We start from the raw sequence: 26,265 nt of genomic DNA on the forward strand, positions 1-26,265 counted from the left end.
TTGCACATATTGGGTGGGGGCAACTCGAGTTAGGAATCAGACCCAAATATGTTTTTCAACAGCCTTGGGAATGGGTTCAAAAATGGCAGGAGGTGAAATGGACAGACTGGTCCACCTTCTAAGCAAAAAGGACTCGATGTTTAACTCAAAGGGTGAGTGCTTAAGCCAAATCTAAGGTCAATGCTCTCCTCCAAGAATCCTAAAAATGCAGAATCGTGGCCCTGGAAAAGCCAGCCAAAAGATGGGCATCCCATTCCTTTGTATAAGCTTCCAAAGAAGGAAGCCAGACTGTGAAAATGCAACCTCCAAAGGAAATTTCCAACTGCTTGGACATCCATTTCTCAGTTTGAAAAAATAGGTCAGTATTGATGCCAATAGGTCAGTGCTGATGCGGTCTTGATTTTACATTGTATGGGTTTTCATGTTTCATTTTTATGTTGTGAATCCTTTTGTATCTTGGTCAAGAGACAATAATAACAACAACCATGCAAGGTAGCCTAGAACAGTGTTTCTCAACCTTCCTAATGCCATGACCCCTTAATACAGTTCCTCATGTTGTGGTGACTCACAACCATAAAATTATTTTTGTTGCTACTTCATAACTGTGATTTTGCTACTGGTATGAATTGTAATGTAATATTTGATATGCAGGATGTATTTTCATTCACTGGATCAAATTTGGCACAAATATCCAATACACCCAAATCTGAATACTGGTGGGGTTAAGAGAGGGATTGGTTTTGTCATTTGGGAGTTGTAGTTGCTGGGATTTATAGTTCACCTATGATCAAAGAGCATTCTGAACTCCACCAATTATGGGATTGAACCAAACTTGGTACACAGAACTCCATGACCAAGAGAAAATACTGGAAAGGTTTGGTAAACATTGACCTTGAGTTTTGGAGTTGTAGTTCACCTACATCCAAGAGCACTGTAGACTCAAACATTGATGGATCTGGACCAAACTTGGCACGAATACTCAATGTGCCCAAATGTGAACACTGGTGGAGTTTGGGGAAAATAGACCTTGACATTTGGGAATTGTAGTTGCTGGGATTTATAGTTCACCTACAATCAAAGAGCATTCTGAACCCCACCAATGACAGAATTGGGCCAAACTTCCCACACAGAACTCTCACGCCTTGAAGGGACTTACTGGCACAAGCCTCCCTCCAGCCTTGCGCGCTCTCCCTCACCTGTGCAAGTGAACCACACTGCCATGCACTGAGCATGCATGCTCTCCCCTCCCTGCTTGAAGTCTCAGAAACAGCCCTCCCCTTGGCTGAGAGGCCGGTCAATCATAGCGGAGGAGGGTTTTTGGTAGATTTCACCATCTGTTTCCAAAAAGGAAGAGAAGGACAGGCAGAGAGGTCTTCCACCTTCTCTACCAAAGGGATTCCTAAGACCATCTGAAATACATGTTTTCTGATGGTCTTTGGTGGCCCCTATGAAACCCCCTTGTGACCCCCCCAGGTCCCCACCCCCAGGTTGAGAAATACTGTCCTAGAATGTCTCCAAAAGGTAAATCACAATTTCTGGAAGCATGCAAAAGCATCAAAGATTCACCATATCAGGGCTTCCAAACCATTTAGAAAGGCAACCATTTCCCAAATATTTTCACCCATACGTTCTATCACTAAGCAGCTTTCTCCAACTTGGTCTTCCCCAAAACTGCAGATCCATTCCTCATTTCAGTTCCATGACCCAGAATCAGTTTGGTCTTCCTTGATGAGAAGATTGTGGGCATTTGGGGAAACGGGAACTCTGTGGTTCCCAAGCAGCACTTACCCAGTTTTCAGGCTGACCAGAGCATCCTCCACTCCCTTCTGGTTATATTTGACCATATAGGCGTGCATCTCCTTGTAGTTGTTCCGGATGTTCCTCTCAGTGCTTCCATTAGGGACCGTCCCAAACCGAAATGGGGGTGAATAGGCATAGGGCTGTTGAAACTGAAGGCAAGGAAGGAAGGAAGGAAAGAATGAATGGATTAATCAAAGTATTCAACATACACTTCTTCAAAGGCCTATGCTCTGAGAAGGACCAAAAGTTTCTCATCAATGGATCCTCCAGGTGACAATCCAAACTCTTTTCTGATTTAAATAAGCTTCGAGTCCTCTTATACTCTTGGCTTGCAACTTGGCAAATTATTCCCCACTCACTTTCCTTGCTAGGGCTGATGGGAGCTGCCATCCATCAACTCCTAAAGGGTCTTGAGTTGAAGTCCAGCACTCCGGTATTAGCTGTTTATGGCCAATCTTCTCTAACGTTCTCTATGTGTTGAAGCTTGGCTTCCATCAACTTCTGCTTAAATAAGTGATCATGGATGATGGATCCTGCTGATCCAAGCATTCATAGGGTCCCGAATTAAGAGATTGCTGGTCTATGGCAAAGGATGGATCAGAGGTACCAAGAAATGATCACCAAGCATCCCATGTGCAGCAAAGATCATTGACTGTTGATTTCAATGGAATTATGAACCCACTCTGGGTTTTAAATGAATTTTACAGAAGTGTTATCCAAAAGCCCCAAGCTATGCTTGACAAAAGACTTTGCCATTCTGGATCGTTCTTTCTGGGACCTACCTGACTTAGGTTCACCATCTTGGATAGTTGTTCTTGAGATCTTACCTAAATTAGTTTCACCATCTTGAATAGTTCTTCCTGGGATCTATCCAACTTAGGCTCACCATAGGAACTACCCAATCTAGATTCACCATCTTGGATAGATCTTCCTCGGATCTATCCAACTTGGGTTCACCATCTTAGACTGTTCTTCCTAGGATCTACAAAATTAGTTTCACCATCTTTAACAGTTCTTCCTGGGATTTATCCAATTGGGTTCACCATCTTGGATAGTTCTTCCTGGGATTTATCCAATCTGGGTTCACCGTCTTGGATAGATCTTCCTGGGATCTATCCAACTTGGGTTCACCATCATAGACAGTTCTTCCTGGGATGTATCCAACATGGGTTCACCATCTTAGACGGTTTTTCCTAGGATCTACACAACTTAGTTTCACCATCTTGGATAGTTCTTCCTAGGAACTACCCAATCTGGGTTCACCGTCTTGGATAGATCTTCCTGGGATCTATCCAACTTGGGTTCACCATCTTAGACAGTTCTTCCTAGAATCTTACCCAACTTAGTTTCACCATCTTGGATAGTTTTTCCTGTTTTCTACTCAACCTAGGTTCACCATCTGAGATAGTTATTCCTATGATCCACCAAACTTAGGTTCTATTTTGTATCAACTGTCATAAACCGTTGTATAATATATGTAATTAATGGGGGGAAATGAAAGAAACAGAGGGCTCACCTTCTTGTCGCTCAGCCCCGTCACTTGGTCCACAAACTCCTCCTGGATCATGAAGGCGGCCAAGTTGGCTGTGTAGCTGGCCAAGAAGATGACAGCAAAGAAGGCCCAAACCGAGACCATGATCTTGCTGGTGGTCCCTTTGGGGTTCTGGACTGGAACGGAATTGTTGAAGACCAAACCCCAGAGCAGCCAGATGGCCTTCCCAATCGTGAACGATGGCCCATGGGGATCTATGGAGAGAATGGGCACCATTTTGGAACCACAATTATGGCCTCAAAAACCCTAAAGGGCTCGGGTCTAGTTTATCAGAAGGTGGTGGATTCTCCATCTTTGGAAAGAGATTGGATGGTTATCCCTCAAGAGAACTATAATTGTACATTCCTTTTTGGGTTGGCCTTGGGGGGGGGGGGTCCTTCCTATGATTCCTCCACTCTGCAATGAGAGCCTGAGCTCCATCCACTCATCCTCAAAGCAGAACGCATATTCATTTAGATTCCCAGCCCAAAGCTTCCTTTCCTCCCACTTTAATTCCTTTATGACTTTGGGAGCGAAAAGGACTCTTTGTATCTTTCTGAACATGCAATAAATAAATGCAATCGAATTGGGGGGGAGGGGAGTCCCAAGGCACTCCGAGGCCAACGGCAAAGCGGTGATAAATGGTTTATCATTGTTTTCTGAGCCCTTGAGATAAAGGCAGTCTATGAGCAAACAAAATATCACCTTGGCTTTCAACCTCAAGCTTTTGCATAATTGCAAACCCAGGTGAGTTCTTACATTTGCAGCAAGCAAAGCATTCAAAGGTTGGGTATTAAGGTCACACAATCTCAGACTTTGGGTGCAAAGGGCCTGTAATACTGTTCTATAAATCCATAAGAGTTGGAAGGAACCCCAAAGGCCATCTAGTCCGATCCCCTTCTGCCAGGCAGCAAGACACCATCCAATCCCTCCCAACAGATAACCATCCAACCTCTGCTTTAAAAGTACCAGAGAAGGAGACTCCACCAGACTCCAAGGCAATCTAATTCCTAGATAAATCAGTTAACTGGCATCCAAAGGGATTGTTAGATGCTGGATGAATTAGTTTCTGGTTGCTTTAGAGTTACTATTAAAACCAGGCCTAATTCATATTAAACCCCATATTATGCTGCGCCATCCACTTTATTGATTTGATATTAATATTGAAATACGGTAATCAAAGGAACTAAAGACAAACTAAATTCAATGTAACACAGTTTGACTGTTCATTTGGGAATACTGTTTGAAATTTGAGTTAATACCTGCTTGTGAGTTCTAGATCACTAAGTGGCTACTGTATTTTTTAATCATATCTCAACCACTGATGGTCCAAAACTGCAGCCAGTTGAAGCTGGCTAGAGTGTGAAACCAAAAATGTGTCTACACTGTTGAATTAATGCACTGTGACACCACTTGAATGGGTATGGCTCAAGGCTATGGAGAACTGAAAGTTGTAGTTTGAGGGGGACCAGCCCTCCTTGGCAAGGAAGCCCTTGTGATCCCATAGCACCGAGCCATGGCAGTTAAAGGGGTGTCAAGCTACATTCATCCTACAGTGCAGATGCACCCATAGGAGGCCCAAAGCCTTGGAGAACTGCAACTCCCAGGACCTCATAGCACTGAGTTGTGGCGGTTCAAGTGGTGCCAAACTGCATGAAATCTACAGTTGAGCTGCACCACTAGCTGTATTCCATTCAGATTAGTGTAAGGCAGTCTTTGTGAGGTTGCCCTTGAAGGGAGTTTAACACTAGAGTTCTCTCCTAAGGGACCTTGGGGAATCTACAACTCCCAGGACCCAACAGAACTGAGTTGTGGGAGTTCAAGTGGTGCCAAACGGCATGAAATCTACACTGGAGCTACACAACTTAGTTACATTCCATTTGAATTAGTGTAAGGCACTCTTTGTAGGGCAGTCCTTGAAGGGTTTAGCACTAGAACTCTCTTCTAAGGGACCCTAGGGAATCTACAACTCCCAGAACCCCATAGCACTGAGTTGTGGCAGTTCAAGTGGTGCCAAACAGCATGAAATCTACAGTGGAGCTACGCAACTTAGTTGCATTCAGTTTGGTTTAGCGTAAGGCACTATTTGTGGGGTTGCCTTTGAAGGGTGATTAGCACTAGAGCTCTCTTCTAAGAGACCTTGGTGAATCTACAACTCCCAGGATCTCATAGCATTGAGCCATGGCAGTTAAAGAAGTCCCAAACTGCATTAAGTGGAAGAATTTCAGTCTGGGAGTTCAAGGTTGTTTGCATCCTTCCATCCCTTTTGTCGTTCCTTCTTTCCAGGATTAACAAAAGGAACGAGAGGCCAGGAGTAGAACTAACCTTCTTTGGTTGTTGTGTGTTTTCTGGGCTGTATGACCATGTTCCAGAAGCATTCTCTCCTGACGTTTCACCTGCATCTATGGCAGGCATCCCCTGAGGTTGTGAGGTCTATTGGAAACTAGCCAAGTGGGGTTTATATATCTGTGTAATAATGTCCAAGGTGGGAGAAAGAACTCTTGTCTATTGGAGGCAAGTGTAAATGTTTCAATTGGCCACCTTGAATAACATTTAATGGCCTTTTAGATTCAAAGTCTGGTTGCTTCTTGCCTGGGAGAATCCTTTGTTGGGAGGTGATTAGCTGTTCCTGATTGTTTCTTGTCTGGAATTCCCCTGTTTCTGAGTGTTGTTCTTTATTTTGTACTGATTTTAGAGGGTTTTTTTAATACTGATAGCTAGATTTTGTTCACTTCCATGGTTTCCTCCTTTCTGTTGAAATTGTCCACATGCTTGTGGATTTCAATGGCTTCTCTGTGTAGTCTGACATGGTGGTTGTGAGAGTGGTCCAGCATTTCTATGTTCTCCAATAATATGCTGTGTCCAGGTTGGTTCATCAGGTGCTCTGCTATGGCTGACTTCTCTGGTTGAAGTAGTCTGCAGTGCCTTTCATGTTCCTTGATTGGTGATTGGGCAATGCTGCTGCGTGTTGGGGTCCCTATGGAGACTTCTTGTCCACAGCTGCCTGGTATAAGGTAGACTCCTGCAGAGGTGAGAGGATCCCTCTTGTCCTTTGCTGGACGTTGCATTTGTTGGATTTTCTTAGTGGGTCTGTAGATAGTTTGTAGGTTGTAACTAACACTTCCCAACAAAGTAGTCTGCAGTGCCTTTCATGTTCCTTGATTCAAGTTTGGGCGATGCTGCTATGTTTGGTGGTCCCTATGTAGACTTGTCCACAGCTCTCAACAAAGGATTCCCACAGGCAGGAAGCAGCCAGACCTTGAAAACTGCTAGGCCATTAAATGCTAATCAAGGTGGCCAATTGCTACATTCTACTTACTTACTTATACCTAGGCGATCCCTCGTTGTCCAGTAGGTGACTGGCGGTGGGTCCATAAGTGACTGTGGAGCCCTATTCTTGATCTGCATCGTCTCTCACAGTGAGGGCATTGGTTTCCAGGTGGAAGGTGGTCCCAGTCGGGGTTGGCTTGATGCGCCTTCCTCTTGACATATTTCTCTTTTGCCCTCCATTTGTGCCTCTTCAAATTCTACAGCACTACTGGTCACAGCTGACCTCCATCTGGAGTGCTCAAGGGCCAGGGCTTCCCAGTTCTCAGTGTCTACGCCAGAGTTTTTAAGGTTGTCTTTAAGCCCATCTTTCAATCTCTTTTCCTGCCCACCAACATTCCGTTTTCCATTTTTGAGTTCGGATTAGAGCAACTGCCTTGGGAGACGGTGGTTGGGCATCCAGACAACATGGCCGGTCCAGCGGAGTTGATGGCAAAGGATCATCGCTTCAATGCTGGTGGTCTTTGCTTCTTCCAGCACGCTGACATTTGTCCGCTTGTCTTCCCAAGAGATTTGCAGGATTTTCCAGAGGCAACATTCACACCTGTCCCAAACAGACAAGAGTTCTTTCTCCCACCCTGGACATTATTCCACAGATATATAAACCTCATTTTCCTAGTTTCCAACACACCTCATAACCTCTGAGCATGCTTGCCATAGATGCAGGGGGTTTTTCTGTCGTGTCAGGAGCGACTTGAGAAACTGCAAGTCGCTTCTGGTGTGAGAGAATTGGCCTTCTGCAAAGATGTTGCCCAGGGGACGCCCGGATGATTTGATGTTTTTATCATCCTTGTGGGAGGCTTCTCTCATGTCCCTGCATGAAGAGCTGGAGCTGATAGAGGGAGCTCATCTGCCTCTCCCTGGATTCGAACCTGCTACCTGTCGATCTTCAGTCCTGCCGGCACAGGGGTTAACCCACTGCACCACCGGGGGCTCCTATAGATGCAGGTGAAATGTCAGGAGAGAATGCTTCTGGAACATGGCCATACAGCCCGGAAAACACGCAACAACCCAGTAATTCTGGGCATGAAAGTTTTCGACAACATATTAAACCTTCTTTGATTGTATGGTCATTTTGCTGGGGTGTTTTTGTTTGTTTGTTTTGGTGTACCTCTCCCTTGCGCCAGGTTGCGGTTGTAGCCCACGGGGCTGAAATACTCAAAGACGAAGACGGCGATGGCCGAGACGATGAGCAGCATCACAAACATCATGACCCAAACGGAAGCGCTAAAGGGCTCTGCGGGAGGAGAAAAAAGAAGGGAGTGAGACAGAGAGAAGAGTGAACTGGTAAGCATGGCACACAGCATGGAAAACATCACAATGCGTGTCCCCCTCACTGCTTGGCACAGATGATCCCTCTCTTTCTCTTTTGTTATATGAGCAAGCAAAAGAGCAGCAGCAGGTAAATCTGACAATGAGAGCACTGGTCTTCCCTCCCTCTCTCGCTCTCGTCAAATACACGTCCTCCTCTCTTCCTTACTCGTTCTCTCGCTCTCTTCGAGAGAGAGCTGCAATGCAGGTTGACACAATGGAGAGACCCCCAGAGCAACAACAACAGCAACCAAAAAAAAAAACCCATGGCCAGGGAAGGAGGGAGTGCAGTGACCTGGATCTGATTGCGGTGGAAATAGAGAGCGTGTTTGTGCGTGCAAAAGAGGGATGGAGATGGAGGGAGAGAAAGGATGGAGCAGGAGAAAGAGAACAGACCTCTCCGTGCGCGTGGGGGGGAAAAAAGGGAACGAACACAGATCCGTGGGCGGATGAGAGACAGAGAGAAAGACATGGAGAGATGTGTTCTCTGGGTGCCTCGTGTGTGTGTGTGTGTATGTTGTGTGAGCATGCAAACGAGAAAGGGAACAGATCTCTCCATGTGCAAATCTGTGTGTAAGAGAGATAAAGAAGGGGCACAGATCTCGGTGTGCGTATGAGATGGAAAACGGAATGTGTTGCGTGTGTGTGTTGTGCACACGCAAAACAGAAATGGAGAAAGAGAGAGAGGAGGAAAGAAAAAGAGAAATAGACCTCTCCATGTATGTGCGTGTAAGAGAGACAGAGAATGAACACGATTCCAGAGGAGATACAGAGAGAGATTTGGTGTATGTTATGTGAGTGCAAAACAGAGATGGAGAGAAAGAGCAGAGTAGATCTGTGTGTGTGTCAATGTAGAAGGCAGATAGGGGAAGAATGAAAACAGATCTGTGGGTGGACAGGAGAGAGAGATGGAGAGAGACAGAGAGAGAACTGTTCTCTCTGTGTGTGTATATATATATATATATAAGAAAGAGAAGGAAGGAAGGAAGGCAGATTTATGGGTGGATGGGAGAGGAAGAGAGAAAGGTTTGTTCTGGGTGTAGGAATGTGTTTTGTGAGAGAGAATGGAATCATAGAATCATAGAATTGGAAGAGACCTCATGGGCCATCCAGTCCAACCCTCTGCCAAGAAGCAGGAATATTGCATTCAAAGCACTCCCGACAGATGGCCATCCTGCCTCTGTTTAAAAGCTTCCAAAAAAAGGAGCCTCCACCACACTCCGGGGCAGAGAGTTCCACTGCTGAACGGCTCTCACAGTCAGGAAGTTCTTCTTCATGTTCAGATGGAATCTCCTTTCTTGTAGTTCCACATCCTAGTCTCTAAGGCAGTAGAAAACAAGCTTTCTCCCTCCTCCCTGTGGCTTCTTCTCACATATTTATACATGGCTATCATGTCTCCTCTCAGCCTTCTCTTCTTCAGGCTAAACATGCCCAGCTCCTTAAGCCGCTCCTCATAGGGCTTGTTCTCCAGACCCTTGATCATTTTAGTCGCCCTCCTCTGGACACATTCCAGCTTGTCAATATCTCTCTTGAACTGTGGTGCCCAGAATTGGACACAATATTCCAGGTGTGGTCTAACCAAAGCGGAATAGAGCATGGGGAGCATGACTTCCCTAGATCTAGACACTATGCTCCTATTGATGCAGGCCAAAATCCCATTGGTTTTTTTGCAGCCGCATCACATTGTTGGCTCATGTTTAACTTGTTGTCCACGAGGACTCCAAGATCTTTTTCACACGTACTGCTCTCGAGCCCCACGTTCCCCATTCTGTATCTTTGCATTTCGTTTTTTCTGCCAAAGTGGAGTATCTTGCATTTGTCCCTGTTGAACTTCATTTTGTTAGTTTTGGCCCATCTCTCTAATCTGTTCAGATCATTTTGAATTCTGCTCCTGTCTTCTGGAAGCCGCTTTCCCTTCTATGTCAGAGAGAGAACAACTGTGAATGGCTCTCTTTGCAGCTTTACCTTCAGCTCCCCAGTTGGGCCACACAACTCTGAGAGGGAGAGAATACGGAAGTGTATCTGAGAAAGGCAAAGCTGCAAAGAGAACGCAGTACAAAACCTTGCTCAGGAAAATCCAACCAGAGCAAGAATGGGTTGCTGTGAGTTTTCTGGGCTGTATGGCCATGTTCCAGAAGCATTCTCTCCTGATGTTTTGCCCACATCTATGGCAGGAAACCTCTGAGGATGCCTGCCATTGATGTGGGTGAAACGTCACAAGAGAATGCTCCTGGAACATGGCCATACAGCCCAGAAAACTCCCAGCAACCCAGTGATTCCGGCCATGAAAGCCTTCGACAACACATCATCATTATTACAGCTACTGGGATTATTATTCCAAATCCTAATCATCCTAATCATCATCATTTTATTCCAAATCCTACCATATATTTACATTATTATTGTTGTTGTTGTCATTGCTGTTGTTCCAAATCTACCATGTATCTATGTTATCATCATCATCATCCCAAGTCTAGCATAGGTAAAGGTAAAGGTAGTCCCCTGACATTAAGTCCAGTCATGTCTGATTCTGGGGTGTGGTGCTCATCTCCATTTCTAAGCCGAAGAGCCAGCGTTGTCCGTAGACACCTCCAAGGTCATGTGGCCGGCATGACTGCATGGAGCGCCGTTACCTTCCCGCCGGAGCGGTACCTATTGATCTACTCACATTTGCATGTTTTCGAACTGCTAGGTTGGCAGAAGCTAGGGCTGACAGCCGCTCCCCGGAATCGAACCTGCGACCTTTCGATCAACAAGCTCAGCAGCTCAGTGCTTTAACCCACTGCGCCACCGGGGGCCCTTACTAAGTCTAGCATATACTTACATTATTATTACTCCAAATTTTATATACCTCATCATTATTATGATTACTGTTATTGGGTTGTTGTAGTTTTTTTGTGTTATATGGCCATGTTCTAGAAGCATTATCTCCTGACATTTGCCCGCATCTATGGCAGGCAACCTCTGAGGATGCTTGCCATAGATGCAGGCAAAACATCAGGAGAGAATGCTTCTAGAACATGGCCATATAACACTAAAAACCTACAACAATTCAGTGATTCCAGCCATGAAAGCCTTCGACAATACATTACTATTATTATTCCAAATCCTAGTCATCATCATCATTATTTTATTCCATGGCATCTAGTCCAACTCCCTTCAGCCAGGCAGGAAGATGCAGTGAAAGCCCTCCCAACAGATGACCATCCAGCCTCAATTCAAAAAATTCTATAGAGAAGGAGGTTTCACTAAACTCCCAATTCTAGTCTATACGTCATTGAGAATGGGGTTTACATATCTGTGGAATAATATCCAGGGTGGAAGAAAGAACTCTTGTCTGTTTGAGGCAGGTATTAATGTTGCAATTGACCAGCTTGATTAGCATTTAATGGCCTTGCAGTTTGAAGGTCTGGTTGCTTCCTGCCTGGGGGAATCCTTTGTTAGGAGGTGTGAGCTGGCCCTGATTGTTTCTTGTCTGGAATTCCCATATTTTCTGATTATTGTGTTTTATTTACTCTCCTGATTTTAGAGTTTTTTAATACTGGTAGCCAGATTTTTGTCTTTTTCATGGTTTCCACTTTTCTGTCCACCTACTTGTGGATTGTCCATATGTTTGTGGATTTCAGTGGCTACTCTGTGTAGTTTGGACATGGTAGTTGTTAGAGTGGTGCAGCATTATAAAACAAGTACAGTAAATAAAGAAGAACACTTAGAAAACAGGGGAATTCGAGACAAGAAACTATCAGGGTCAGCTAATCACCACCCAACAAAGATTACCCCAGCCAGTAAGCAGCAAGACCTTGAAGATGCAAGGCCATTAAATCATAGAATCATAAAATCAAAGAGTTGGAAGAGACCTCATGGACCATCCAGTCCAACCCCCTGCCAAGAAGCAGGAATATTGCATTTAAATCATCCCCAACAGATGGCCATCCAGCCTCTGTTCAAAAACTTCCAAAGAAGGAGCCTCCACCACACTCCGGGGCAGAGAGTTCCACTGCTGAACGGCTCTCACAGTCAGGAAGTTCTTCCTCATGTTCAGATGGAATATCCTGCTAAATGCCAATCAAGGTGGCCAATTGCAACATTCACACCTGCCTCAAGCAGACAAGAGTTCTTTCTTCCACCCTGGACATTATTCCACAGATCTATAAACCCCACTTTCCTAGTTTCCACTGGCCTCGGGTGGCATTTTCCCCTGGGATGCCCAAAATCAGGACACACCCACAGTGGAGTTCGATTCTGGACACTGGTCAAAGGCCAGCCTGACCTGGCGACAAGCGCAAGGCTAAACTGAGACAAGGGAACATTCCAACCCCTGTGAGATTCCTCAGAGATATTTCCATTTGGAAAAGGCAGCCCATCTTGGCTCGATACAGAATCGCTTTGGTTTAGTTCAAGGTGCAGAGCTACAAAAGGCTCATTCATGTGAACACTTGGTTTTGGATTGAGAAGGAGGAGAACGTGAAGGAAAAGGAGGAGGAGAAAAAGGAAGAAGAGGAGGAGGAAGAGAAGAATGAGAAAGATCAGAAGGAGGAGGAGTGGAGGAAGAGGAGAAAAGGGGAAAGCGTGGGGAGGAACAGAAGGCGGAGGAGAAGGAAAAGAAGATGCTGAAGGAGGAGGAAAGAAAGAGGAGAAGAAGGAGAAAGTTCAGAGGAGGAGGAGAGGGGAAGAAGGAAAAGAGTTGGGAGAAACAGAAGGAGGAGCAGGAGGAGGAGCTGAAGGAGAATGAGAGGGCAGAGAAGGAGAAGAAGGAAAAGAATGGGGAGAAATAGAAGGAGGAGAAGGACAAGAAGATGCTGAAGGAGGAGGAGGAGGAAAGACAGAGGAGAAGAAGGAGAAAGATCAGAGAAGGAGGAGAGGAGGAGATGGAAAAGAGTTGGGAGAAACAGAAGGCTGAGGAGAAGGAAAAGAAGATGCTGAAGGGGGGAGGAGGAGGAGGAAAGACAGAGAAGGAGAAAGATCAAAGGAGGAGGAGAGGAGGAAAAGGAGGAAAAGGAAAAGAATGGGGAGAAATAGAAGGAGTAGGAGAAGGAAAAGAAGATGCTGAAAGAGGAGAAGGAAAAGACAGAGGAGAAGAAGGAGAAAGATTAGAGGAGGGGGAGAAGGATAAGAGTTGGGAGAAACAGAAGGAGGAGCAGGAGGAGAAGCTGAAGGAGAATGAGAAGGCGAAGAAAAAGGAGGAGGAGGAGGAAAAGAGTTGGGAGAAACAGGAGGAGGAGGAAATGAAAAAGACAGAGAGGAAGGAGAAAGATCAGAGGAGCAGAAGAGGAGGAGAAGGAAAAGGAAAAGAGTTGGGAGAAACAGAAGGAGGAGCAGGAGGAGGAACTGAAGAAGAAGGAGAAAGCAGAGAAAGAGAAGGAAAAGAATGCAGAGAAATAGAAGGGGAGAAGGAAAAGAAGATGCTGAAGGAAGAGGAGGAGGAAAAGACAGAGGAGAAGAAGGAGAAAGATCAGGTGAGGAGGAGAGGAGAAGAAAAAGAGTTGGGAAAAACAGAAGGAGGGGGAGAAGCTGAAGGAGAATGAGAAGGCAGAGAAGGAGAAGAAGGAAAAGAATGAGGAGAAATAGAAGAAGAAGGAAAAAGGCAGAGGAGGAGGAGAGGCAAAAGGGGAGGAGAAGGCGAAGTAGTATCCCTTTTCAAAGCAGGGGCTTGCACAACGCAACCAGCCATGGGCAAAGCTTTACGGCTATGCTGATATCAATGAAAAGGATATACTATAATATACAACTTACAGTAACAAAGGAATTTAGGGATTAATTTCTGACTTGTTTCTAAAAGTGCATCAAACAGTATGAACAGAGGACGGCTTTATATAACAGGGATGGGGGGAATCCATTGTAAAAATGGACCTATACAGTGCTGGAGCTAAAGGAGCTCTCCAAGGTCCTGAGCTACGGAGTTATCCAGGGTAAAAGGGAAAGCTTTCCCCTTGACGTTAAGTCCAGTCGTGTCCGACTCTCCAAGGTCATGTGGCCAGCATTACTGTATGGAGTGCCGTTACCTTCCCACCAAAGCGGTACCTATTGATCTACTCACATCTGCATGTTTTTGAACTGTTAGGTTGGCAGGCGCTGGGGCTAACAGTCAGCGCTCACCCCATCCCACAAGTTCAAACTGCCGACCAGCAAGTTCTGCTGGTTAGCGGTTTAACCCACTGCGCCACCATGGCTCCAGGGTATTGTTTCTATTTTCCATTGTATCCAAGGTTATGAGTCCAATGTCTGCCTATTCCATTCCCAAAGTTTAATAAAGCTCATAATCTGGAATACAATCCAGAAGGGATTGAACACATGCCTAACATGGGACAGAAAGCAGTGTGCGTTTTGGAAAGGGAATGAATGGCATTTAGTGAAAGAGCTAGGCCCCATAGAGGCCTTTGGGAGTGCAATGCTGCATTTTCTGCAAAGAGTACCAAGTGTTGTAATGGGATGCTGATGAGGATTACAGATAGTCCCTGCAGCTGTAACGGCGCTCCATGCAGTCACGCTGGCCACATGACCTTGGAGGTGTCTATGGACAATGCTGGCTCTTCAGCTTAGAAATGGAGATGAGCACCAACCCCCAGTCGGATACGACTAGACTTAATGTCAAGGGGAAACCTTTACCTTTACCTTTTTGCAGCTGCCAACTTTGCAACTTCCACTTAATCGTTTGTGTTGAGAAGAGATTGTGTTTGTCACAAATATAGCCTAATACGTATCCATAACATCTTTTGGACAGTGCTGCATTTCGACTGCATAAGCCATAAAGCATGCTGCAGAGACGTCAAACTTCTCTGTCTCACAGGCATCTTTCCCTCCTCCTCCTCCTCCCTTTCCTCCCCAGACCAGCATCAGCAGCACAGGATGAAAGCCTTCCTCTGCTTCTGAAAGCTTCCAAGGGCCAGCGTTGTTCACAGCCCTTTTCCTTTCTTTCTGCGCTTGGCCTTTACTGGGAGACAGCAAACTCCACAGAGCAAAAAAACTCCTTCTGTTTCTCCAGCACTCTCTGTAGCTGCCAAAAGCCAGATGATGAAGGAACATCCAGCGCTCTTTGCTGGAGTGACCTAGTTTGCCAAATCAAATGGGGAAGAGGAAGCGGGAGGAGAAAGAAGTAGGAGAAGAGGAGGAAGAGGGAGGGAAGGAGTAAAGGAGAACAGGAGGAGAGAAGGAAGGAGGAAGGAGAGTAAGGAGAGTAAGGAGAACACGAGGAGGGGGAAGGTGGAGGAAGAACAGGAGGCAAGGATGAAGAGGAAGAGAAAAAAGAACAAGAGGAAAAGAAGAAGAAGAAGGGGAAAAGAGGAGGAGAAGGAACAGGAAGAAGGAGGAGAATGAGGAAAGGAGAGCAGGAGGAGAGAAGGAAGGAAGAAGGTGAAAAGAACAAGAGGAGGAAGGTGGAGGAAGAAGTGAGCAGGAGGCAAGGACGAAGACAAAGAGGAAGAAGGAAGAAGGGAAAAAGGAAGAAGAGGAGAAGGAACAGGAAGAAGGAGGAAGAGGAGGAGAAGGAGGAAAGGAGAGCAGGAGGAGAGAAGGTAGGAGGAGGAAGAGTAAGGAGAACAGGTGGAAGAAGGTGGAGGAAGAAGTGAGCAGGAGGCAAGGAGGAAGAGGAAGAGAAAGAGAAAAAAGAACAGGAGGAAAAGAAGAAGGAAGAGGGAAAATAGGAAGAAGAGGAGGGGAAAGAACAGGAAGAGGAGGAGAAGGAGGAAAGGAGAGCAGGAGGAGAGAAGGTAGGAGGAGGAAGAGTAAGGAGAACAGGAGGAGGAAGGTGGAGGAAGAAGTGAGCAGGAGGCAAGGAGGAAGAGGAAGAGAAAGAGAAAAAAGAACAGGAGGAATAGAAGAAGGAAGAGGGGAAATAGGAAGAAGAGGAGGAGGAACAGGAAGAAGGAGGAAGAGGAGAAGGAGTGGGGAAGAAGGAGGAAGAAGAGGAAAAAGAACAGGAGAAAAAGATGGCCAAAGTAGGCAAAGGAGGAGGAGGACACGAGAAGAGGAGAGGACAGGAGAGGAGAAGAGAGGAAAGTGATGAAGCAGGGGAAAAGGGAAGATGGAGAAGGAATTTCCAAGGTATGAAGGAAAAGACATCAGATCTTCATTGGCTGATGGAGAAAGGAGACCAATGGCATGTGGAGAACAGGGAGTTACCTAAAAAAGCTGATGGCGAGACCGTGCCGTTGCTCCGCGAAACCATGACACTGATCCCCGTTTCCACGAAGGGCACCGAGAAGTCCACCACCTCCGAGCGCTCGCCATTGATGGTGAGGGAGCCCACAGCCATCACTGCTTGCTTCTTGACCACCTGGCGGGCAAAAGAAAGAAATCAAGCCAAGGCAGAAAGAGAGGGAAACATTAGACCAGAAAAGACCTTATGGAAATCCATCAAGTCCTGGAGGTTCTTGAATGGCTCATGAGCCAAGTTTGAATTAAGAGCTCTTGTCCCTAATGGCACTCACCTCCCCAATCATCCCGTTCCACTCGTTGTTGATCTTCTTCCCGTGCTTCCCATTGGTCACCAAGTAGAGGTCGTAGGTGAACTTAATGGCCTTGGAGAGCTTCTTCAAGATGTCGATGCAGAAGCCTTTGCAGCACTTCTTCACGTTCTTCCCTTCCTTGGTGATGTTGCTGAGGACACAAGCAAAGGCCACTCATGAGATCATTGGCCTTCCAGAAAGGACCTTCCAAGGAAACCTACTCCATTGTTACAGTAGAAACAGAGGCACAGATAGAGGGCAAAAGAGAGAAACATTCCAAGAGGAAGAAGGCATGTCAAGCAAACTCTTGTTGGGACCACCTTCCATCTGGAAATCAATGTTCTCACTGCAAAAGACCATGAAGAACCAGAATAGGTGTCTACAGTCACTTAATAGACCCTGGAAGATCATTATACTCAACAATGAGGAATCGTCTATGTTGATGATGACAATAGAAAGGTTCTTCCTAATGTTCAGGTGGCATCTCATGAATCTTATGGGTTCATGTCCGACTGTTTGGAGCAGCAGAAGGGAAGCAGGCTCCCTCTTCTCCACCTGAAGATAGAGCCAACTTGTTTTTTGCTCCTATGAAAACTATGGCCTGAAGACATCGATTCACATTGCAATATCTGATCTTATCAATGAAACCAAGATCATTGGGTGAGTCGCATGAGATTGAATGGAGGTGGGTTGGATGGAGACTCCAAGATGGACTTACTTAATGACAATGAATTTGCGGCACGGCACAGTGTTCTTGACGCAGGTCTCTGTCAAGGGGTCCATGTCCTCCACGATGACGAAGGGAGCTTCCTCCAGCGTGACAATGCTCAGGTGGTTGTTGTCCGGCTCGCTGTCATTGAATGAATTGTACCGGGGCCACACCGAAAACTTGTGGCTCAGAGTGTTGTTCTCCCACTTGCCCGCCTGCAAAAAACACCAAGATGGGACACAGTTGTGAGTTCAAGGCCAACACAGACTCCCTGAGCTTGGAAGAGTCCAATCCAAGGATTACATCACCCACAATCCCCCAACTGACAGAGATGCTTGGATTCTGGAAGCTGCAGGTGGAAAACCTTCCCAGCCCAAGCAAGGTTTGCGCAAACTGCTACAAAACCAGTGCTGTTGCTTACTTGACTATTTAAATAATAGCCCCATATTTGTTGAGAAAACTAACAATCTTGCATGCACATTTGAAATGGGTCTGATAATCTCCATAGAATCACAGAGTTGGAAGAAACCCCATAGGCCATCCAGTCCAACCCCATTCTACCAAGAAGCAGGAAAATTGCATCCAGAGCACCCCCAACAGATGGCCATCCAGCCTCTGCTTAAAAGCCTCCAAAGAAGGAGCCTCCATCACACTCCAAGGCAGAGAGTTCCAAAGCTGAACAGCTCTCACAGTGAAAAAGTTCTTCCTAATGTTCAGATGGAATCTCCTTTCTTGTAGTTTGGAGCTATTGTTCTGCATCCTAGTCTCCAGGGAAGCAGAAAACAAGCTTGCTCCCTCCTACCTATGACTTCCTCTCACATATTTAGACATGGCTATCATGTCTCCTCTCAACCTTCTCTTCTGCAGGCTAAACATGCCCAGCTCTTTAAGCTGTTCCTCATAGGGCTTGTTCTCCAGACCCTTGATCATTTGAGTCGCCCTCCTCTGGACACATTCCAGCTTGTCAATATCTCTCTTGAATTGTGGTGCCCAGAACTGGACACAGTATTCCACATGTGGTCTAACCAAAGCGAAATAGAGGGGTAGCAAGACTTCCCTGGATCTAGACCCTATGCTCCTATTGATGCAGGCCAAAATCCCATTGGCTTTTTTTGCCGCCACATCACATTGTTGGCTCATGTTTAACTTGTTGTCCATGAGGACTCCAAGATCTTTTTCACACGTACTGCTCTCAAGCCAGGCATCCTCCATTCTGTATCTTTGCATTTCGTTTTTCCTGCCAAAGTGGAGTATCTTGCATTTGTCACTGTTCAACTTCATTTTGTTAGTTTTGGCCAATCATCTCTCTAGTCTGTCAAGATCGTTTTGAATCCTGTTCCTGTCCTCTGGAGTATTGGCTCTCCCTCCCAATTTGGTGTTGTCTGCAAACGTGATGATCCTGCCTTCTAGCCCTTCATCTAAGTCATTAATATAGATGTTGAACAGGACCGGGCCCAGGACAGAACCCTGCTGGTGGCACTCCGCTCGTCACTTCTTTCCAGATGAAGAGGAAGCATTGGGGAGAATCACCCTCTGGGTTCGTCCATTTAACCAATTACAGATCCACCTCACCGTAGTTTTGCCTAGCCCACATTGGACTAGTTTCATTGCCAGAAGGTCATGGGGGACCTTGTCGAAGGCCTTGTAGACTCGGGCCCTGACTGCCTGGTTGAGGCAAGGCCCAGCGGAAACACCTGCTGCCTCCTGAGGCTGGGCCATAAAAGGAGGATGCCAGTGGAGGACCAGTCATACAGCACCATCCAAGACAGCCAAAGAACATCAGCAGAAGGGAGCTTGGAGGAGATGGCAGTGTTTGTCCATTGTAGGCTGCCTTTAACTCAGCCCCTGGTGACTGGCTCCTTGCAGAGTCGGGCCCTGACTGCTGCAAGGCCCAGTAGAAACACCTGCTTCCTCCTGAGGCTGGGCCATAAAAGGAGGATGCTAGCAGAGGACCAGTCATACAGCACCATCCAAGACAGCCAAGAAGACCTTGGGTCATTGGTTCTCGGCCTGTGGGTCCCAGAAATTCCAGCCAATTTATTGGGATTTTTGGGAGTTGGGGGCTGATGCACCTGGGGGTCCCATGAATTGGGAGGCACTGCCTTAGGATCATGAGAGGGGAAGGGGGAGGCCCTGGTAGGGTGCTTAAAGGATTGGTCCAATGTTTGATTTGTGTATGGGGTTATTATGTTTAATGGTTTTAAATTTAATTTATATGCTTATTGTTTCTAGTGATTTTATGTTATGTTTTATATGATTTGTATAATGAGGCATTAGACGTAGGTTGTATGCCGCTCTGAGTCCCCTGAGGGGTGAGAAGAGTGGGATAGAAATGAAGTAAATAAATAAGGTTAAAATCCATTTAAAACATTATCAACCATATTGCCATATCCGAGTCTGATTCAACGACCAACGAACCAGTCCAAAGCCTGTCCACAATGCGTTCTAAAACATTGCAATTGCTGTCAAGCCTGTTACCCAAATGCCTGGTCCCAAATCCATGTTTTGAGCTTCTTCCTAAAGGAAAGGAGGGATGGAGCTGGCCTAATTTGGCTGGGGAGTGTGATCCACAGGCAGGGGGCCACCACCAAGAAGGCCTTGTCTCTCATCACCACCAAACGCATTTGTGAAGAAGGCGGGATCGAGAGCAGGGCCTCCCCAGACAATCTTAAACTCCAAGGAGGTACATAGAGGGAGATACGTTCAGACAAGTAAGCAGGGCCGGAACCATATTGGGCTTTATAGGCCAAGACTAGCACTTTGAATTGTGCTCGGAAATGGACCAGCAGCCATTGGAGATGACACAACAGGCTGGGGTGGTGTGATCACTGTATGTCACTCCAGTGAGTAATCTGGCTGCCGCCCATTGGACTAGTTGGAGTTTCTGAACCATCTTCAAAGGCAACACAACGTAGAGTGTGTTGCAGTCTTCTATTCGGGATGTAACAAGGACATGGATCACCGTGGCCAGATCAGACTTCTCAAGGTACGGGCGCAGCAAATGTGGTGCTTTTACAGGAAGGTATAACTACTTCAAACAATTTAGTTTGCTTCTGTTCAAAAAGCAAATCCCTTCCACACTCTAAGCATCTATATAATAAAAACCCAATAATACTGGGCATTTAAATAGTTCACTTTCTCCCAATATGTGACTACAAATTGTTGCTGATTATGATTATATTATGTAACACAATTTTTGTTCCTGGGTTATAAAGGTCATTTTGTAATTAGTTCTATCATAAAAACATGGACCAAGTTTATGAAACTGCAATAACTTTCTTTGTGCAGGAGGGATATCCTGCAGCACATTTTGCTCTAGTTTTTCAGTGAATCTCTCATCGGGTCTCAACCAATTCAACAGAGTTTGTGACAACCACAAAAATAAAGTTTCTGGAGTAGAACAACTACTTTCAAAGTAAGTACCGCACAATCCAACAAGAAATAACACTTGCAAATCAGAAACAGAAAAAGAATTCAAATTTGATTACATACTGCAATGAACTAGAGGAGCCCCCAGTGGTGCAGTGGGTTAAAGCGCTGAGCTGCTGAACTTGCTGACCGAAAGGTCGCAGGTTTGAAACCGAGGAACAGTGTGAGCTCCCGTTGTTAGCCCCAGCTTCTGCCAACTTAGCAGTTCGAAAACATGTGAGAAGCCTCCCACAAGGATGGTAAAACATCAAAACATCCGGGCATCCCCTGTACAACATCCTTGCAAACAGCCAATTGGCAGTGGGTTAAAGCGCTGAGCAGGTAAACTTTGTTGACAGAAAAGTCACAGGTTTGAATCCGGGGAGCAGGGTGAGCTCCCACTGTTAGCCCCAGCTTCTGCCAACCTAGCAGTTCGAAAACATGCAAATGTGAGTAGATCAATAGGTACTGCTGTGGCGGGAAGGTAGCAGCACTCCATTGCACTTGCCCAGAACTCCAACATACCACCTCACACACCCAGCACTTTTTAACCTGTACCCATCATTGGCCCGGCCCTGATTTTATTGTGTAATAGTGTAATGTTTTGTTGTGTTATTGCTTATGTTTTTAATTTGCTGCATTGTTATTGTTTGTTGTTATTGTGTTGAAGCCTTGGCCTTTGTAAGCCGCATCGAGTCCTTCGGGAGATGCTAGCGGGGTACAAAGTTTAATAATAATAATAATAGTGTGAGCTCCCGTTGTTAGCTCCAGCTTCTGCCAACTTAGCAGTTCGAAAACATGAGAGAAGCCTCCCACAAGGATGGTAAGACATCAAAACATCCGGGCATCCCCTACACAACATCCTTGCAAACAGCCAATTCGCAGTGGGTTAAAGTGCTGAGCAGGTAAACTTTGTTGACAGAAAAGTCACAGGTTTGAATCCAGGGAGCAGGGTGAGCTCCCACTGTTAGCCCCAGCTTCTGCCAACCTAGCAGTTCGAAAACATGCAAATGTGAGTAGATCAATAGGTACTGCTGTGGCGGGAAGGTAGCAGCACTCCATTGCACTTGCCCAGAACTCCAACATACCACCTCACACACCCAGCACTTTTTAACCTGTACCCATCATTGGCCCGGCCCTGATTTTATTGTGTAATAGTGTAATGTTTTGTTATGTTATTGCTTATGTTTTTAATTTGCTGCATTGTTATTGTTTGTTGTTATTGTGTTGAGGCCTTGGCCTTTGTAAGCCGCATCGAGTCCTTCGGGAGATGCTAGCGGGGTACAAATAAAGTTTAATAATAATAATAATAATAATAATAGTGTGAGCTCCCGTTGTTAGCTCCAGCTTCTGCCAACTTAGCAGTTCGAAAACATGAGAGAAGCCTCCCACAAGGATGGTAAGACATCAAAACATCCGGGCATCCCCTACACAACATCCTTGCAAACAGCCAATTCGCAGTGGGTTAAAGTGCTGAGCAGGTAAACTTTGTTGACAGAAAAGTCACAGGTTTGAATCCAGGGAGCAGGGTGAGCTCCCACTGTTAGCCCCAGCTTCTGCCAACCTAGCAGTTCGAAAACATGCAAATGTGAGTAGATCAATAGGTACTGCTGTGGCGGGAAGGTAGCAGCACTCCATTGCACTTGCCCAGAACTCCAACATACCACCTCACACACCCAGCACTTTTTAACCTGTACCCATCATTGGCCCGGCCCTGATTTTATTGTGTAATAGTGTAATGTTTTGTTGTGTTATTGCTTATGTTTTTAATTTGCTGCATTGTTATTGTTTGTTGTTATTGTGTTGAAGCCTTGGCCTTTGTAAGCCGCATCGAGTCCTTCGGGAGATGCTAGCGGGGTACAAATAAAGTTTAATAATAATAATAATAGTGTGAGCTCCCGTTGTTAGCCCCAGCTTCTGCCAACTTAGCAGTTCGAAAACATGAGAGAAGCCTCCCACAAGGATGGTAAGACATCAAAACATCCGGGCATCCCCTACACAACATCCTTGCAAACAGCCAATTCGCAGTGGGTTAAAGTGCTGAGCAGGTAAACTTTGTTGACAGAAAAGTCACAGGTTTGAATCCAGGGAGCAGGGTGAGCTCCCACTGTTAGCCCCAGCTTCTGCCAACCTAGCAGTTCGAAAACATGCAAATGTGAGTAGATCAATAGGTACTGCTGTGGCGGGAAGGTAGCAGCACTCCATGCAGTCATGCTGGCCACATGACCTTGGAAGTGTCTATGGACAATGCCGGCTCTTCGGCTTAGAAATGGAGATGAGCACCAACCCCGAGTCAGACACAACTGGACTTAATGTAGGAGGAAAAACTTTACCTTTACCTGCCATGAACTAGATTGCTGAAACGGTTTCACTCCAATGTGTACCTATGAGGCAACTGCTTCAATTTGCCTAATGGCAGAACCAGCTTCACAAAAGGTCCATTTGAAAATGCAACTCTTCAAAAGAGTCGATTCCCATTGTGCAAGGATCAACTTAAGGGATCCATGTTGGATTATGGGAGGAAAAGAAGAAGAACCCGTCACAAAGCCCAACTGTCTTGCTGAAGATTCAGAAAAAGCGATCAAAGGAATGAGACTCCTCGGTTTGGAAAAGACAATGCGAGGCAGCCGTCCCTGGCAATGAACGGCCTCCTTTATTGCGCAGTAAAAGTTATTCATAGATCCTTCCACTTCGAGAGCGGAGGCGTCATCCTCAATAGAAGTGTCGGCCAGCATCGGCGATGGACTCTTTCTGCAGCCGCATCTCTCCTACCTTCCTCCTTTCTTTTGAAGCGTTATTCAAAATGGCAAGAAAAGGAGGACAATGGGACAATGAGATCAAAGAGGCAGCGAAGGAAAAGTTCATTTTCTCGTCAGCTTTGGTAACCACAAATCAGCCATTTCCCAGGCATGTGAGTGTACCTCTATGTTGCAAAGGATATCAGATATCAGTTCTGTCAGAAAACCAGGTCTTCAAGGAATCTGTGGTTGCAGTTCCCATTGCAATAAGCAATAAACAAAACCCTTTTTGCAATTCTTTGGCCATTGCTCGCATGAGAATTTTGCAACTGACTGATGGAGGAACAATCTGCCACTGATTACAATGATGCCTGCTCTGAAGTGCGGATGGGATCTTTTATGGTCCTAATATAATTTCTAAATTAAGGATATCCCACTTCCTCCAAACTAGGGACAATGAATACATAACTGCCATGATATTGTAACTCCAAATTACACACCGTAATTGCCATGCAGGACTCTGACCTATATTATAGTTAATATAGCCTTGGCCTCGTTCTTAATCCAAGTGATGAAACCTGATAAGATAAAGACTTGTAAGGAACTAGGCAAGATCCTGAAATGTCAGTGACATTTCCAGTCTATCCTCTGTTTGGATATGCTGATGATCATGCCATCACCACCCAAGCAAGGAGCTTTGAAATGGTTGAACAGAAGCTCTCCAAAGCTTTAGGTGCTCTTACTGCCTACTACAGGTAAAACCAGTTGATTCCTAATCCATCCAAAATGCAGATGTGTGCTATTTGTCTTAAGAACAGACAAGCATCTCAAGCTCTGAGTGAGGATTACGTGGGAAGGAATCCCACTGTAGCATTGAAGCATGCTAAAATACACCTAGGAGTCATTCTGGACTGTGCTCTGACTTATAAGAACTATCAAGCAAAAAGTGGGTGCTAGAAATAATATCATAGGAAAACTGACTGGCACAACCTAGGGATCACAACCAGACACAGTGAAGACATCTGCCCTTGCGCTTTGCTACTCTGCTGCTGGATACGCATGCCCAGTGTAAAATACACTGCACCACATTAAAACAGTGGATATGACTCTTAATGAGATATGCCACATTATCACAGGATGTCTATGCCCCACACCACTGGAGAAATTATATTGTTTAGCTGATATTTCACTACCTAACATCTGCTGGAAAGTAGCAGCCAATAATGAAAGGACCAAGGCAGTGACATCTCCGACCCATCGTCTGTTCGGATATCAGCCAGCATGCTAATGAATTAAATCAAGACATAGCTTTCTAAGATCTACAGAGATACTCGCAGAAACATATCAGTAAGCAAGAGTCCAAAAGTGGCAGGCTAAAACCCAGAACCTCAACTGATGGCTGATACCAAATGACAGACTCCCTCCTGGGCACACAGAAGACTGGTGACATGGAAAGTGCTGAATAGACTGCACTCTGGCACCACAAGATGCAGAGCCAACCTTCAGAAATGGGGCCACAAAGTGGAGTCCACGACATGCAAGTGTGGAGAAGAGCAAACCACAGACCACCATTACAATGCAGCCTGAGCCCTGCTACATGCACAATGGAGGACCTCCTTATAGCAACATCAGAGGCACTCCAAGTGGCCAGCTACTGATCAAAGGACATTTAATAGAACACCAAGTTTTTAAACTTTGTGTTTTCTCAAATACCCTTGGTTTGCTCCTGATACGATAAATACTGAATACAAACATTAAGATGCCCCGTGCCATTGTATTTTCCATCTCTACGTATGCTTTTTTAATCGTGTCAGGAGCAACTTGAGAAGCCGCAAGTCGCTACTGGTGTGAGATAATTGCCCGACTACAAGGATGTTGCCCAGGGGATGCCTGGATGTTTGATGTTTTACCATTCTGTGGGAGGCTTCTCTCATGTCCCCACATGGGAAGCTAGAGCTGAGACAGAAGCTCACCCCACTCCCCAGATTTGAACCGCTAGCATGTCAGTCAGCAGTCCTACCGCCACAACGGTCTAACCCATTGCACCACCGGGGGCACCTATGTATGGTTGGGAATGGAGAACCGGAACCCATTGGAAACACTGTCCAAAAGACCAATAAATGGGTCCAAGAGACCTGGAAGCCAAGACGACTAAACCGAGGCTGTCATACTTTGGACATATCATGAAAAGGCATGATTCAAAAAGACAATAATGTAAGGTAGGAGGTGGTAGGAAAAGCAGAGGAGCATACTGCAGATGGATGGACTCAATTAAGGAAAACACAAATGCTCTGACTTTGCAAGACCTGAGCAGAGCTGCGGATAATGTATGTCTACATTGCACACAACAGCATATGGATCCCAATTTTGTTCTTCCTAAGGCAGTGGTTCCTAACCTGTGGTCCATGGATCCCAGTGATCCGCAGGAACTAAAATATGGTCCACAACTTCACCGTTACTACACCATTGTAACAAAAGCAACTGGTTTCATGAAATCATCTTATAGTGCCAAGGCTTATTAAATATGGTTTTCTGTGGGCAAGCAGATGGCAATTACTGGATGGCATATGTTCTAGAGATGATGTGGTGTATTCAATGCCATTTTCTGAATCAGAACCCCAAATAGCCAAACTGAATCTAAAGTTGACCAAAACTGATTCGTAACCCTTTTGGTACTAATGTTGAAGAGTGGTCCCTGGTCAAAAAATGGTTGGGAACCACTGTCCTAAGGAGTTTGCAAGACCCAAAATGGGGTCTTTGAGATCTTTTAGTCATATGGTCTCCTTTTATATATAGAAAAATGTTCTGTTTGTTTTGAGTGACATCATAACTCAAAATCTGCTGGACGAATTGCCGCCAAATTTGGCCACAAGACACCTACTAACCCAAGGAGTGACCATCACTCAAAAAAAATGATTTTGTCATTTGTATGATGTATGTCTGCATTGCACATAACAGTACATGTTCTTTTGTTCTTCCTAAGGCAGTGGTTCCCAA

The 26,265-nt window shown here is 45.6% G+C and overlaps 1 protein-coding gene across 1 annotated transcript in view; it reads right to left on the reverse strand.

The window, feature by feature from the left end:
* Positions 1–26,265, reverse strand: part of LOC137097869 (glutamate receptor ionotropic, NMDA 2A-like) — a 175,351-nt gene that overhangs the window by 24,172 nt on the left and 124,914 nt on the right. The window contains exons 6-11 of the mRNA XM_067473162.1: positions 17,132–17,337; positions 16,396–16,564; positions 16,088–16,241; positions 7,770–7,895; positions 3,317–3,546; positions 1,789–1,949 (exon numbers count right to left, since the gene is read on the reverse strand). Of these exons, the coding sequence (XP_067329263.1) occupies positions 1,789–1,949; positions 3,317–3,546; positions 7,770–7,895; positions 16,088–16,241; positions 16,396–16,564; positions 17,132–17,337 (1,046 nt within the window). The remainder of the gene's footprint in view (positions 1–1,788; positions 1,950–3,316; positions 3,547–7,769; positions 7,896–16,087; positions 16,242–16,395; positions 16,565–17,131; positions 17,338–26,265) is intronic.

The sequence above is a fragment of the Anolis sagrei genome, chromosome X (assembly GCF_037176765.1).
Source record: "Anolis sagrei isolate rAnoSag1 chromosome X, rAnoSag1.mat, whole genome shotgun sequence".
NCBI classification, from domain to species: Eukaryota; Metazoa; Chordata; class Lepidosauria; order Squamata; family Dactyloidae; genus Anolis; species Anolis sagrei.